Source organism: Castor canadensis, chromosome 11, assembly GCF_047511655.1.
Source record: "Castor canadensis chromosome 11, mCasCan1.hap1v2, whole genome shotgun sequence".
Taxonomy (NCBI): Eukaryota; Metazoa; Chordata; class Mammalia; order Rodentia; family Castoridae; genus Castor; species Castor canadensis.
The window spans coordinates 553055-568827 of NC_133396.1; the positions used below are offsets into that span (position 1 = coordinate 553055).

A 15773-nucleotide genomic window follows, 5' to 3' on the forward strand; every position below is an offset into this window, starting at 1 on the left:
TACCTTGGAAAACTCTGTCAGAAAGTTAGCAAGACATCATTACCACTGCCTGTGCCACTGTGCCTTGTCCCATGAAGATGATCAAAACCCTTCTCTCCAGGGGGAGCCCACAACTGCTAGCAATCAGCACACACCTGGCAAAGTCTCCCCAAGGTGCAAGGCCTCTGTGCACTCAGAAGAGCGCATAGGCTAAAAAGTAAAACAGAAATGTCTATTTATCAAAACGACAATGATACTCTGTATTCAATTAAAATTAATAAAAATACTTTATTGAATTTCAGGAACTTGGTACTTTTTTTTTTAAATTTCAAATCTTTGCACACAGATCACCACTCTACTTTGTCTAGAATCGCAGCCGTTTGGACTTCAAGATTGTCGCTTCTCTCCTGTGTCACAGAGAATAGACAATCCCAAGTTCTGACACTCGCTGTCCCTTTTGACCATGACTAAAGCTACTCTGTGACCCCAGCAGAGGAAAACGAGGTGGGAGATTTAAGGAGACCAGCTGTCCACACGCACATATTCTGCATGAATGAAGAGGGTGATTCACACTCTTGGGATGCACTACGTACTCAGGGACTTAGGTGAGTTTCGCTTGTGTTCTTGTTTGGTTCAGGGCAGAGCTGAGAGCAAGGTGCTAGTCCCTGAGGGAGCTCAGAAGTTTGGCAAAGACCAAACAGAGACATCTTGAGAGTAAGACACTGAGGAGCCACTATGGAGCTGGGAGTTGTGGTAGAAAGGAAAGACAGCTCTGTGGCAGCCATGAGCAGCAGATGCTGAGCAGAGCTGCAGTGGCAGAAGCCCAGCACCCTGGTGTATGGGGTCTCTTGGAAACTCAGCTAAACACAAAACTCAAACACAGTGTCCTAAACACTGGAGAGAAAACCTGGGCATGGTAGTTTGTTAAGCCATGATTCTTCTTCACAGCCTTAGATTCTATGAGCCAAAGCAGCAGCAAGGTGTGTATAGCAGCGAGTAGGAGAAAGAGGAGCATCTACTTCATTCTGGAATCAAGACTGAGAATACCACCTTCGAAGCATTTAAGAAACAACCCTCCTCCCATCTTTAAAATTCTGAAGTTGGGCATTTTTCTGATCTATGACCCCAACAGAAACAAACCCCTCCAGACCCACAGTCTGTTTTAAGTTTAGACATAATCAGTCAACAAACTATGCTTACACAGGGAAAGTACCCAAGTCCTTCTGGATGGTCATGTGCTGAGGTTCAGATGTCTCTGGGAAGCACAGCCCACCTGCCCTCCTGGCTGGCAACAGAGCACCATGCAAGCTGAGACCGAGAGATCTGGACCCATGCGCAGGACACACCATATGCCAAAGAATTTTGCAAACTGCAAACCTTCTGAATAAGAAGTGCACATTCCAAGGCATCTGTAAAGTGCATGGAGGATGCAGACTGCTGCACAGAGGGCTCTGAAGGCGGACTTTGCTACTGGCACACACACGGGCTCGCTCATATGATCTCTCACTTTTATTTTTTTATAAATCCAGCTAGTGTGCAGTAACTTCATAATTTTAATACGTATCATCTGTAGTAACATGTGACAGCTCCATACTGTGGGTGACACGCAATACTTAGAACAGACGTATATTTGGTCTTTATGTAAATAATAAATGTTTTAAAATTGCCTAAATATACCATTCTGAGCCATTTCATTCCACCAGGAAAATACAGGTTTTTTTTCCCTCTCTTTAAAAAAAATTAAATACCAAAATAACTACATTTAAATAAATAATGTTATGATGATGACATTAAAAAACGCACAATAAGGCTAAAGCCCTCTCTGTCCTACTGCTGCCCAGCCCTAACCTGGAGCACTCTGGAAGGTGAGTGGCGCTGTTCCCAAGGATGGTGGGCTGAAGCTGCCGCCTCCTACCTCTGCTTTCCTTCCCTCGTGATTTCATTTCTGGTAGGATGGTTCTGAGAGACCAGGAAAACCTCCTACTGCGAATCAGAACATGGCCAGAGGCCTCCAGCACATGGCGGCAGGACGCTTGCTTCCAGACCCTCTCGTTACCTGGCAACGTCTCCTCCACAGTGCAGGGGCTCGTGTCAACTGGGGAAACTGCAGCACAAAAGTAGACAGCTGGTCAGACGATGCCAGGCGCCGGGAAGGACACCTACAGTATCACAGGTACCACGAGAGATCTGTGATCTTGGCTTGAAAAGGTATATGATGAAGACTGACTCTTTTTACCAAAGGAGGAAGTACGGGTTCTGTCGTTTTAAACATACACAATACTGGGGAGATTTGTTTTACTTAAAGTGGGAAATTATGCCAGGGACAAAGTCAACAAAAAGAAAACACAACAAAAACCAGCAAGAAGAGCAGGTCGTGCAGCTCAGATGCATCCTGGCCTTCCCTTCTGTCCCGCTGCTCCCTGGCCTCATGGGTCCGTGCAGCCGTGGCACCATCTGCCCTATAACTGACCGGGGGAGGAACTGGGGGGTTAAATTCATCAAGCAACTGCTCTATCACGGATACGTGCAGGTGTCCGACAGGAGCACCACCTGGACGTTGACAGGACAGACAAGAGCAAACCATTCCATGGGCTGAAAACAAACCACAGAAACAAACAAAATGACGTTGCCTTTTTCCCTAAAATAATTCACATGAAAGGTCCTGTGATTCCAAAATTTCCAGAGTAGAAACGGAGTGATGTGAAATGTCAAAGACCCCATTATTGTAAAGAAAGTACACCTCAAAATATTCTAATTCCACATGTGAACAACAAAATACTGTCTTGTCTCCTGTGAGGGTGGTGGGTGGCTCCAGCCCTGTCCCTTGGAGGACAGCCCAGTCTTGTGAGATCCACCCACACAGGTGCTGACCGTTTGTCCTCACATGAGGCTCTGTCCCCCAGGAAGGACCAAGAGTTCTTGCTCATAGTTAAAAGCGGAGCCCACAAGCAGCAGCCCAGCAAGTGCTCCCCGCTGGGGTCTGTTCAAGTGTGACTTCTGTCTTTAGGTAGGGAGTTTTAAGGCCACCTGGGTTTTCAGTGCTGAGAGGTGAAGTCCAACCACAGGGCCCTTTACCCACCGAGAGGAGCATGGCTGAGAGGCGACGGCTCCTTTTGGCACCACTAATGATGTTTTAAGTAAGAAAAGCTCTCCCAGCACTAGTTTTGGGTCCCCTTTTCCCTCACGGCTGCTGGTGGCGCGTCCACACTCAGGGCAATGACGATGCTCTCACTGTCTTCCGCTTTGATCCGCTTGAGCTCTGGCTGCTCTGTCTGGTCACCGTTCTGGCGCTTTGTGGGCAGGGACGCTGATGCTGATGCGTGGGTTGCCAACATGTGTAGGGGACTTGCTGCTGCTGAAGAGACGGCAAATCAGAACTCATACTCATGAGTAAACCTTCTATCCTAAGGGCCCATCAGACCCCACACTCATAGGTAACCCTTCTACTACAGGGCCCAACACTCCAGACCCCTTGAGCCTTATATAGGACCTGAGGGACAACCCACAGTGTGGATGGACATGGGTTGATCCATGGGGACCAGGAAAGCTGACCAGTGGGTATTTTTATTAACAACTGATGCTCAAGTCCAGCCATGGTCTCAAGACAGACAGGGAGGCCTCTGCTCTGTCCCCCTTGTACAGAGATCACTTGTTGCTTCCCTGTGTTAAGTGCTTCCTAAAAGGAGGGAATTGCTTGGCACTGGTGGCTCTTGCCTGTAATCCTAGCTTCTCAGGAGGCAGAGAGGATCAAGGTTCAAAGTCAGCTTGGGCACATAGTTCGAAAGACCCTATCTTAAAAAAACCCAACACAAAACAGGGCTGGCAGAGTAGCTTAAGTGGTAGAGTGACTGCCTAGCAAACATGAGGCCCTGAGTTCAAACCCTGGTACCATTAAAAAAAAGACAGGAAAAAAAAGAAGGGAGAAGGGTTGTTGTAGTTCACAGAAGATCAGCTGTTTCTCAACTGTGTTTTTTACAGTGCACTCCTGGGTCAGTCCAAAGAGCATGCAGAGCAAGAATGAAAAGGAGAATGGCCCAGATAGCTACAGCTGACTAATATTTTAAGGGCCACATTTCCAACTGAGATGTGATGGGTAATGTTAGATGTCAACTTGGCTGAGCCATGGTGCCCAGATATTTGAGGCTGGGATGCAAGCTCAAACCTATAATCCAAACTACTCAGGAGGCAGAAGGTGGGAGGATCACAGTTTGAGACCAATTCAGGCAAAATTCATAAGGCCTCATCTCAACCAATGGATGGATGTGGTGGCACACACCTGTCATTTATCCCAGCTGAACAGAAAAGCACAGATAGGAAGATCATGATCCAGGCTGGCCTGGCTGTAAAAGTGAGACCCTATCTCAAAAGTAACCAATGCGAAAAGGGCTGGAGGTCTGGCTTAAGTTGTAGAATTCCTGCTTAGCCAGCACAAAACCCTGAGTTCAAACTCCAGTACTGATGAAAATAAATATTCTCAGAGTTTCTGTGATGCTATTTAGATGAGATTAACATTTAAGTAAGTAAACACTGAGCAGAACAGATTACCTGCCTCATCTGATTAACTGAAGAACTAGAAGACTGAGGCTCTGGAGGAGGAAGGACCCTGCCTCCACTTGGCTTTTGGATTTAGTGTAACAGACTTCATGAAGCTCCAGTCTGCTCTGCAGGACTCTGACTCTGCAGGCCCTGTGACTAAGTGAGCAGACTCCTCAAGGTTTCTCTCCTCATATACATGAACACATTTGTAGGCATTCAATACACATATGCAACCCTACTGGGACTGTTTCTTTGCACAGCCCTAACATGCAAGGGACCAATGGGAGACTGCCATCACCTCTTTCAAAGTCATGCTATTCTCATTACTGTTGGTGGTGTGCCTATGACATGTCATCAAATCACCAGGGGACTGAGATGTGCTGAGAGGCAAGCTGTACGCCCTAGACTGAACACATACTGGCTATGGAACGCACCCTCCTCCAACCGCAGACACTACGGGCCCTTTTCATAGGCCCAGAACCAATTCACTGCCGCTAGCTCAGCTGCAGAGTGGAGTCCCTTGAGGCTGTCAAGGGCACTTCAGAGCGTACACCTTCAGGTGGCCCGTTAAACTCAACCACAGCTGGTCACCAGAGATTCACGTCTGTAACCCTAGCTACTTGGGAGACTGAGATTGGGAGAATGGCAGTTTGAGGCCAGCCTGGACAAATAATTCACAAGACTCCATCTCCAAAATAATGAGAAAAATGGACAGGAGGTGTGGCTCAAAGCACCTGCTTTGCAAGCTTGAAGCCTCAAGTTTAGACTCCAGTCCCACCACAAAAAAAAAAAAAGAACCATAGCTCAAACACAAGCACAAAGGCAGCAGCAGTCAAGATTCCACCTTTTCAGGTCATAGGAAATAGCACGGCTATACCCACCTCAGGCTCATGGTCCTCTGGACAAGGACATAGCCTCTGTTCTTGGCTCTTCCTGACGTGATGGATGCTGAGCTTGGCCAGTTGTTTGGTTGGCCCTAGGATGTGGGTTCAGGACATGAGGTCTGAGGACCTAATTGTCTGGCCTAGAAGTCCTGTGGCCAACATCATCACTCCTGACCCCACAGTCTCATATAAGAGGTTTCTCCTCAGCCCTAGTCGTGTGTGCTTTCCACCCCGCGCAGCAGAAGAACAAAGGAGCCGCACTGACAGGGCTTAGGAAGAGACCTGGGGCCCAGTGCAGGCAGGAGAGCCTCCCCACTTGGGTGGCTCTGCTTGGCCTACCATGTGAGGAAGAGGAGCTGTGCTGACCTTCACCCCTGAAGGTGCACACACATAGCAGTGTCTGAGAAGCACCAACCCAGGAGACAAGGTCACTACTGTGGCTTCAATGCACTGAGAGTATACCAGCATAGACAGGGGATTAGGGTGCAAAGATTCTGCTCTCACAAGTGGACTAATGCCATTAGAACGGGAGTAGGTTCATTATAAAAAAGCTTACACCCCTGCCTTCTCCCACAAAACTCCTTCAACACATGTCAATGCTACATGAAGGCCTTTGCCTTCTTCATACTGGGCCTTCCATCCTTCACAGCTCTAGACCAATAAATTCCAGTTCACTACGAAATTACCCAGTGTCAGAGGTGCTGTTGCAGTACCACAAATAGACTAAAACAGACACCTAACAGAGGAGCCTAACTCTCAACAGTGCAGTTGGTAACATGAAATGACACAGACCAAAGAAATGGAAAGGTCTTTGAAACATATGTGCATCTCTCAGCCCTCCCCTCAGAGCAGGCTGTCTCTGGGAGCCCACATCACAGCAGCAGGGGTGCACATGTAAGCCTGAAAAGGCAGTGACATCTCAGCAGAGTGCAGGGAGGTACAGAGCACAAAGGGAGGCTGGAGAGTAAGCTGCTTGAGACTAAGATTCCTGAGCTGCAGCATGCATGGACATCAGCCCCACAGGACCAGGGCCAGGCTAAATGTGACCCTCATAGGAATGATGACCAGTGGTTGCTGAAATTGGCTCCTCTGACTCAGTGTGCAGGAGTAACAGCAAGTTGGACAAGAGGCTGCTGTGGTGATGGCTGCAGGCCACATGCATTTCTGGGGTCCACGTGTACTCTTAGGAGACACTGACCTCTATCTCATCCGTCATCTTAAAAAGCTCATTAAAGTCAGCTGCCAGAGGCTGATGTCTATAATCCCAGCTACTCAGGAGGCAGAGAGCAGGAGAATTATGGTTTAAAACCAGCCATGGGCAAGTAGTTTATAAGACCCTGAAAAAACCCATCAGAAAAAAAGGCTGCAGAGTGGCTCAAGTGGTAGAGCACCTGCCTATCAAGTGTGAGGTCCTGAGTTCAAACCACAGTGCCACAAAAAAAAAAAAAGGCTCATTAAAGCCAGCCACCCATGACTCACACCTGTAACCCTAGCTATTTGGGAGGCAGAGACTGGGAGGATCAAGGCTCAAGGCCAGCCCAGGCAAAAGTTTGTGAGACCCTCATGTTGATCAATAGCTGGGAGCAATGGCATGTGCCTGTCATCCAATATCATGGGAAGCAAAACTAGGAGGAATGTTGTTCAGGCAAAAAGTGAGCAGCTATCTCAAAAATAACCAGAGCAGGGGCTGGTGGAGTAGCTCAAGTGGTACCAGAGTGCTGTCTAGCAACTGTGAGGCCCTCAGTTCAAATCCCAGTACTGCTAAGGCCCTGGGTTTAATCCTCAGCACCAACCAACAAGATGTAAGGCTCCAATTTGCACTGGAGTCATATGGCACCAGACAGGACCACTTGAATAAGTAAATGCACTGAAGAGAGGCAGCCTGTGGGTCTCCTGAGCACACACCCATTCCTAGCTACTGGGTGCCCAGGCCCTCCTACTATATGGATGGCATGAAATCATGAGTGCTTGTGCTGCTACTGCCCTCATGCTGACAGCTTTCTAACAATGTAAAAGCTTCAAGTACAGGGAGTCCACCCCAAGCTCTCAAATGTGAGGAATTTTATAGGTCATGTTAGCAGGCACAGGGCTACTGGAAGGATTTCCTTCTACAAAATAGAATTTGAAGCTAAGTGAACTAAAGAGAAAGGCTATGTGGAATAAAGCTAACTGAACCCATGGTATGTATACCCAGACACTCTGGTCCTGTTCAGATGCCCACACTGGTGTTGTACGCAACACCAACCTGACCAAAATGCCAGCAGGCTTCTAAAATTCATGTGGAAAAGGCCCAGAACACCCACAACCATTTTAAAAAAGAATAGAGTTGGAGGACTGACACATGCTGAGTAGAAGACTTCTGAGAAAGTCTAGAAGCCAAGGCAGTGAGGGAGTGCTGCTCTAAGACAGACCCACATGGGCTGCAAGGAGCATCCTGAAGATAGACAAGTACAGTCATATGGACTTCACACAGGTACTGGGACAAGGTCAGGGGTGCTCAAGTCCTGATCCGACCTCCAAGGTGCTTCCTAAGCAAACATGACAACACAGGGAGGAAGCAGGGATGGAGAAGGAGCCAGGGACACAGGGAACAGGTACCAGACAGAAGGCTTGAGGCTTCTCTGGGAGGGAGAGTTGGGCTGCTCAAGGCAAAGCAGAACCTGTGGGGCTGGACAGGTCTTTTCAGCCTGACTTGAAAAAACTGGTCCTGGGCTTCTGGTGCTCCAATCTGGGCATGTGGCCCTCCAGTTGCTGTCAGTCTGTGGCCTAGCTGTGGGGGACAAACTGGTCTCCAATTCTTATGGGCAGTGAGGGACTACCAGAGGAGGCCATACCACAGAGACCAATTTTGCAATTACGACTAACTATTCTCCTTTCAAAAAAACACCTGAGCTCTAGGTGTCCACCTGTGCAAACTATGGCCACACAATTTGTGCTGATCTACACCTGGGATGAGTGGTGAGAAGACATCCAAATCACAGGAACCAGTTCCATCTTTATGGGATCAGAGAAGAAAAATGACAGTGATCAATCCTACTGATCAATAGCTACCACAAAAAGAAACCTAGCTCAAATACAAGGACTGGAGCAAGTAACTGGAACACTGAAATCCATGGACCACTCATCATGTGATTCTCTCATATGCCCTGTGAGGCAGGAAAGGGAAGCTTAGAGGAGAGCTAACCTATGACCCATGTGCACAGATTGGCACATGATATGAGGGAAAGAAGTAACAATGCTCCACTAACAATAGTCTGGCCCTGCTCACCACACCTCCCTCAGGAGGAACTCCCTTGTCACTGGCCACAGTGACCCCAAAGCTCTCCCCAAATTGGTAACAACTGGGCCAATCCTATACCACAGCCTGCTGATGCACTGCAGGCTGGTCCTGTGCTTCCTGTGTGTACCCTGAGCTGCACTCCCTCCAGGAGCCCACGGACACTGACACATCCAGCTGCAACTGACAGATGCATTTCCTGCTCCAGGCCCAACATCAACGGCTACAGGATATGTTTGCTGCCTACACAAATGGGCCGGTGTCCAGAACTGAGCAACAAAACACAGACACAGGTTAGTTCCAATGAGCCACTAGTCACAGCACTTTACATAATCTAGTCTTACTTGTGTTTCTGGTTAAAAACACCTTATTTAATGCACACTGACACTTCACTCATATTAAACTAACAGCCAACACACCACACCTCACACCTGAATGGAGCTCGTGTAACGTGTGTGTTTTCTGAGGAGACCTCACAGTCTCCTGTACTGAGGCTCACAGGACCACTTCAGCAAAGCACTTGGACCATTTTAAACAGTAAAACGTCCAACAAAAGCACAAAAACCCCAAAAGATGTGGCAAAAATAGAGTACCAAAGCGCATGTATTCATACTGCAGTGCTACACCTCAGCTGAGATTCAAATATTTTGCAGCTTTGTGCATGCCTGTCCACCAATGAATGACCAAAAGCCACTGTGAGTATTGGTTTTGGGGTTACAAATGAACTTTAGTGTGTAGTATGGAATATGAATAGGCAGCAGGCAGAGAGGTGCAGCCACTCATCTGAAGTGACACAGCAGATAGTGGCAGAGGCAGAATTGGTCCCAGCTTGCCCCTGGGGCTAGGCTGAGGGCAGATATCCTGGCTACAGCCTCTCTACATGGTCTCACTGACCCCTCCTCTCACCCTAGGGGAGCCTGAATTCCCTCCTACACCCAGCAGTCAAAGGACACCCCAGGCAAACAGCCCTGCCAGCCAAGCAGATACTCTGTTCCGCCTAATGCCCAATGCAAATGATTCCTGGAGAGCTGGAGCCCACAGAAACACTGGGATAAGTCACCACAGTATGAAGCACACAGTCTACCCATGACTCCACTCATGCAAATAGGAGCCCTAACTGCACCATCCATGCCACAGAACCCGTCAGGGGCCTAGATGGATACAAGCAGGGCCATACCTTCCAAGGACTCCCTCACAAGCAGCACAAGTTGGGAGGGATGGGGGCTGCATCCTCCTATAAGAGGCTCCACAGTGTGGTGAGCACTCTCCAGAACAACAATGAACACTGGCATGGACCCCTCAGAGATACTGGGGAACCAGGAGGTCAGCAGCCTTCTTGCTCTCCCTCCCCCCAAGGCAGAAGGCCAGGCCCCAAAGTCTCAGGAAAGACCTGAGTGCCTGTGACCACAGAAGGACCAGAAGGAAAGCCTAGGAGGGGTCAGACCATAAGAGGACCTGTGAGCAGCCCCAGGATCTGCAGCAAGAGGCTCCACCACAGACTGGACTTGGAAAGGTGCCTCTGCCTGGACCACGGTCCCCCTGCAGCTCAACACTCTGAGGTGCCCATGGTTACAGCACCTTAGGCCCATGAGCAAAGCCTGGCACAAGTGTGTGCTCTGAAGGAAAACTCACAGGGAGCTGGGCACAGTGGCTCACGCCTATAATCCAGGAGGATAGAAGACAGAAGTTTGAGGCCAGACCAGGCAAACAAAAACTTGAGTGTGGTGATGCATGCTTGACATCTCAATTATGTGGGAGGTATAAACAAGAGGATCATGGTCCAGGCCAACCTGGGCAAAAAGTCAAGATCCAATCTGAAAAAGAGCTAAAGCTGAACAGGCTGAGGGCATGGCTCAAGTGGTAGAGTATCTGCCTAGCAAGTGGGAGTTCCTGAGTTCAAACCCCAGTACCAACAAACGAACAAACATATACACACCCCTCACAGGGGCACATCCAGGAGTTCCATGATAGAGTCCAGGTTACCAAGGAGTAACTCAGAGTTAGAGGACACCAGGACACAGAACATGTTGAGGGTTGCATGGAGAGCCACTAACACAGGGTATCCAGAGGGAAAAAGCTTCCCTGCTCCACTTGCCCCAACACAGGCTGCAGCAACTTAAAAGACACTCTAGCCCATGCTGAGCAAAAGAAAATGAGGTTTCTGTGCTTACTTTTCAGTGTAAGAAGTTGAAACATTAAAATTACCTTGGGGGGGCTGAAGGTATGGCTCAAGTGCTTGAGCATCTGCCTAGTAACCACAAAGCCCTGAGTTCAAACCCCAGTACTGCCAAAAAAAAAAAAAATAAGACAACTTGTAAGAGACAACAGAATGAAGCACATAAGAAGGGAAGGAAAAATTCTAGGCTGCTACTTCAAAAGTACTCAGAATTCCTAAAAATGCTACACATAAGAGAAGGAGCTCAGACCCCAGTCTTTAAATTCATTTAGCAGATTTAAAATAGCTGGAAGAAACACTTCTCAAACATAAAGTATGAGATTATTATCAATGTCACAAAAGGACAGACTAAGCTGGGCATGACAGTATAAGCCTATGATCCCAGGAAGATTTCAAGTTCAAGGCCAGTATGGGCTATATATCACCAAAAAGAGAGAGAGAGAGAGAGAGAGAGAGAGAGAGAGAGAGAGAGAGAGAGAGAGAAAGACAAACTCTAAACTAATCTTTGGAAAGTAAAGAGACTAATAAATAGCCAGAAATTTCCTAAGAAAGAAAAGCCCCCAGACATGGTCTACCAAATGTTGATTTGTCATTGCTGTTTTGTATTTTGTGGTGCTGGGGATCAGACCAAGGGCCTCACACTAGTAGGGTGCTAGGCAAGCACTCTACTCTGAGCTACATTTATAGGCCTCAACCAGACATATAAGGAACTAACACCAGTCCTCAAATTCTTCCCAAAAAATAGATGAAGAAACACTTCCTGCTTCATTCTAAGAGGGCAGCATCCCCAATACCAAAGCCAGCAGAGACACCATGAGAGTACTACACACCAATATCTTCCATGAACACAAATGCAAAAATCCTCAACTAACCATTTGCCACTAAAATTAAGCACATTAAGGAGTATATACCACAACCAAGTAGGATTTGCCCAAGTGTAGGTCAACATGTAAAGCCAAAGGAATATATTACACTGTTGGGGGTGGGGGGTAAGGGGGGAAGCCAATGATCATCCTACTTGGCACAGAAAAAACATTTGGCAAAATTTGGCATCCTTTCAACACACTCAGCACACTAGGAATAGAAGAAAAACTCCTCATTATAATGAAGTCCACATGAAAAGCCCACAACTACTAGAAGTCTCAAGAACAAAGACATCTGTCCTAAGACTTCTGTGTTCCTCACTGTTCAGCACTGGACTGCAAGGTGTAGCTAGAGTAATTAGAAGTAAAAGCATGTAATAGGAGAGGAAGAAGCCAGGCGCAGTGGTCATCACTAAGTCCCAGCTACCTAGAAGGCTACAGATCAAACCCAGGGACTTGAACATGAGGCAAGCACTCTGCACTGAGCTAGAACCCATCTTGAAAATACCTTTGTAAGGTCCCAGTGCTAGCTTGGTGCCAGTGACTCACACCTATAATCCTAGCAACTTGGGAGGCTGAGATTGGATCACAGTTCAAGGCCAACTGGGGCAAACAGTATTATAAGACCCCATCTCCAAAATAATGAAAGCAAAATGGACTGGAGGTGTGGTTCAAGTGGTAAAGCACTTGCTTTCCAAGTGTGAGGCCCTGAGTTCAAAACACAGTCCCACCAAAAAGGAAAAAAAAAAAAAAGAGGAACCAGCCTCAAGGACCCCACACCCCTAAGTGGACTGAACAGAACAGCCAGCCAGGATGGCCTCTTTAACTCACTCAGCTCTATAGGACAAGGACAAGGCAAGTTGCCTGGTATGAGCAAAGAGGTTTTGACTCATCTACTTGTCCCTCTCAAAACACTGGCAGAGTTTATTACATCCCTGGATCTCCAAAGGGCTTTCAGTGCAAAGCGCACAGAAGAAAGAGCAGGATTCCCTACCTACACTTTCTTCAAACTTTTCAGAAACCGTCAAATGTAAACAAGACTGCCATGCAAAGAATGGCGGCACTAGACAGATGACTCCAGCACAACACAAGGACATTCACAAGCGATGTTCCATCACCTAAACTTCAGATTGCCCCTAGGCTATAGCCAGTCATCTACAAAAGGCAAACATATTTTCATCTCCATGTGTGGGAAGCTCTTCTCTTCTCAGGTGGGTCCTGTAATGGGAGCCCAGGACAGCCAATTCTCAGCAGTTCCTAGTTCTCCTGCAGTTATCACTGCAGTGCCTACTTCTTAGAAACACAAACATGGTGGGGTAGGTAAGGGAGGGGGTGGGGAGAAGGGGAGAGAAATGACCCAAACATTGTGTGCACATATGAATAAAAGAGAAAAAGAAAAAAAAAAAGAAACACAAACATTTCTACACACACAAACCAAAGTTTGTGACAACCACAACACGGAATGTTAGCCACCTTCCATGGATTAGGGACATCTGTTCCTGGCCTCAGGGCCCAGCTAGCCAATGAGGGACATGGCAATCAGAGTTTCTTACCATTGTTCACCTGGCTGTGCACTGCAGTGGGGACTGGTGCCACATGAGTCCCATTCTGCGTTACAGTTCTTATTGGAAGCTGGTGCTGACCTAGAGGTGCCTGCTGTACTATGGTGACTGTCTGGACAGGGGTGCCCTGTGATGCCTGGATGATTCGGCTCGCGGTGCCTAGTGCAGCATGGGTAATTGTGGGAACAGGCTCTACTTTCACTGAAATTAAAAGAGAGGGAAAAGAGACAGTACAACAATTAGTATTATTGGAAAGCTGATTTAAAAAAAAAAATCTCACCTGTTTAAAAACCCAAAAAATCACCTGGTTCTGAGACCTGCTATACAACTTTTAATACCAAGTTACACAGGAGCTTGGGGATGTTGCTCAGTGGTAGAGGGCTTGCCTAGAGTGTACAAGGCCCTGGGTTCCACCCTAGCACTGTCCAAAAATAAACCGAAACACCATAAAGTACCATAAAAAAGCAACACTCTCCCCCGCACTCCACTCCCAAAGGAGCCCATGAGAACAACCTTGTGTACTGCTAAGATTGAAAAGCTGACAGGAACCACTTCTCCCTTGCTCACCTTTGACTTCCCTGTGGTCTCCATTCTCTTGTGGTTCAGCCTTAGGAGGAGCCAGCACTGCCGCCTGAGTAACCACGGCTTGTCCAGCAACTGTGTACGTGTTTGCTGGGGCCAGTCCAGCCACACTAGTGACTGACACCGCTGGTATCTGGTGGACAACATGAACTGTCTGCACGACAGGTGGCTGGGAGGTGGAGGTGGTCACTGGGGTCGCAACAGTGTAGGTGACAGGCTTAATTGCTGGGGGTAGCTGCCGCTGGACGGTGATTAAGACAGGCTGACTAGAGAGAGGTGACCCTGTTGGGAGGAAGACAAAAATGGGGCTGAGGCTTGGCTCACGAGCCCTTTATTTTTACAAATTTTCCCCACACTAAAGCACTTATTAACAACATGAAAATTTTAGTCTAAAACACAGGAGGTGGCCCTATTTCACCTTACAAGTAAAGTTAGTAATAGAAATAGTTAGTGATAGAAATGTAACCTATCAGTAGGAGTTTCCTGTACCTCACTGGTAAAAACACAGTCTCTGGTCCACCTAGATTTTTGTTAACACCCTTCTCTTGGTTCTCCCCTCATAACAATGTCAACACAAAGACAGGCAGGAGCTACCCTTGAGTGCAAAGGCAGGGCCATTCTCACCAGAATCTACGATTTCATCCTGGTGGAAAGGATGCGCCAAGTTCAAAAGCAGACTTGGCTGTCTTAAGGCCTATGCTAGCCAGGTGCCAGTGCCTCACGCCTGTAATCCTAGCTATTTGGGAGGCTAGTGCTTCAAGGCCAGTCTGGGAAAATAGTTCACAAGACCCCATCTCCAAAATAACCAGAGCAAAATGGAATGGAAGTGTGGCTCAAGCATCAGAGCACCTGCTTTGTGAGCATGAAGCCTCGAGTTCAAACCCACTCTCATTTTAAAAAAAAAAAGGCCTTTGCCCTTTTGGTTTTAGGGTTTACACTAGAGAAACATAGGTGTCAGGTGCTGTTGACAGGGCATCAGGGAGTGGTGTTCTCTGGTCCAGCAGGGCCACAATTCCAAGTGGTCAAAATGCACATTTTCCCACCATATATTTGTTTTTTTAATTCCCCAAAGCACATTTTATTCTGTATTATGGATTTGTAAATAAACTGCAGTGTCTACTTATTCACTAAATGTACATATTTTTGCTTCCAATCAGTGCCTCAGCTTTGTCTAATTCACAGATTTTGTGGAGATGTTTCTCTTGAATTTTTGAACGATGAAGCAAGTTACTTCTACATTCTTTCAGGCATCTAAAATGTCATTTAAAGAACATTCATGTTTTTACACATTCCTAGTGCTGCTGGTTTTCTGAATCCTCCAAAAGAACCCTCAGTATTGTGAGAAAGTATAAAGGCCCCATTGCTGACTCTCACCTGCTCTCCTGCCCTGACTCACCTGGTGCACTCTGGGCAAAACGTGCCTCCTGGATGACAGCAAGTTTGGGCTGTGAGCCACCAGGCTCAGGTTCCAGGGGGGCTGGTGACCCTTCCCTCGACAGGCTCTCGGGGGTCTGGGCACCACTGGAATGAGCAGACAGCACTCCTGTGTGGTTGGGAGAAGCTGGGGCACTCCTGGGTCACCAAAAGAAGACATGGGTTTTTACAGTGATGCACTCAGAAAGGGAGTGTCGTTTTGTTAGGTTCACTTTGAAAAGGGTTAGTGTCCTTTGTATTCTGCTAACCGATTGCAGTTCCAGGAGTATGACTTTCTCTGTCTCTCCATGAACTGAGCTGGGTACTCAGTGAGGCCTGGGCAGCCAGAGGCAGCACCACCTCATGCCCATCAAAGAGAAGAAGGCAGTGAGATGGGGCTGGCACCCCCAAGATGCTCCTGTGCAGTCAGACACAGAAGCCAGCAGTAAGTGAGCAGGCAGGGGCTTAAGGCTTATGCCATGCTCACTTCTTTTTTGGAAG

The 15773-nt window shown here is 47.6% G+C and overlaps 1 protein-coding gene across 2 annotated transcripts in view; it reads right to left on the minus strand.

Annotated features, from left to right (window-relative positions):
- Positions 1–242: 242 nt before the first annotated feature.
- The window catches only part of Foxk2 (forkhead box K2), a 59968-nt gene continuing 44437 nt past the window's right edge, over positions 243–15773 (minus strand). Inside the window, exons 6-9 of one of the 2 annotated variants that reach the window (XM_074044822.1) lie at positions 15256–15431; positions 13845–14141; positions 13269–13478; positions 243–3331 (exon numbers count right to left, since the gene is read on the minus strand). In XM_074044822.1, the coding sequence (XP_073900923.1) occupies positions 3138–3331; positions 13269–13478; positions 13845–14141; positions 15256–15431 (877 nt within the window). In that variant the 3' untranslated portion in view covers positions 243–3137. Of the gene's footprint in view, positions 3335–13268; positions 13479–13844; positions 14142–15255; positions 15432–15773 lie in introns of both variants that reach the window. The other variant, XM_020168135.2, reaches the window with a different exon arrangement.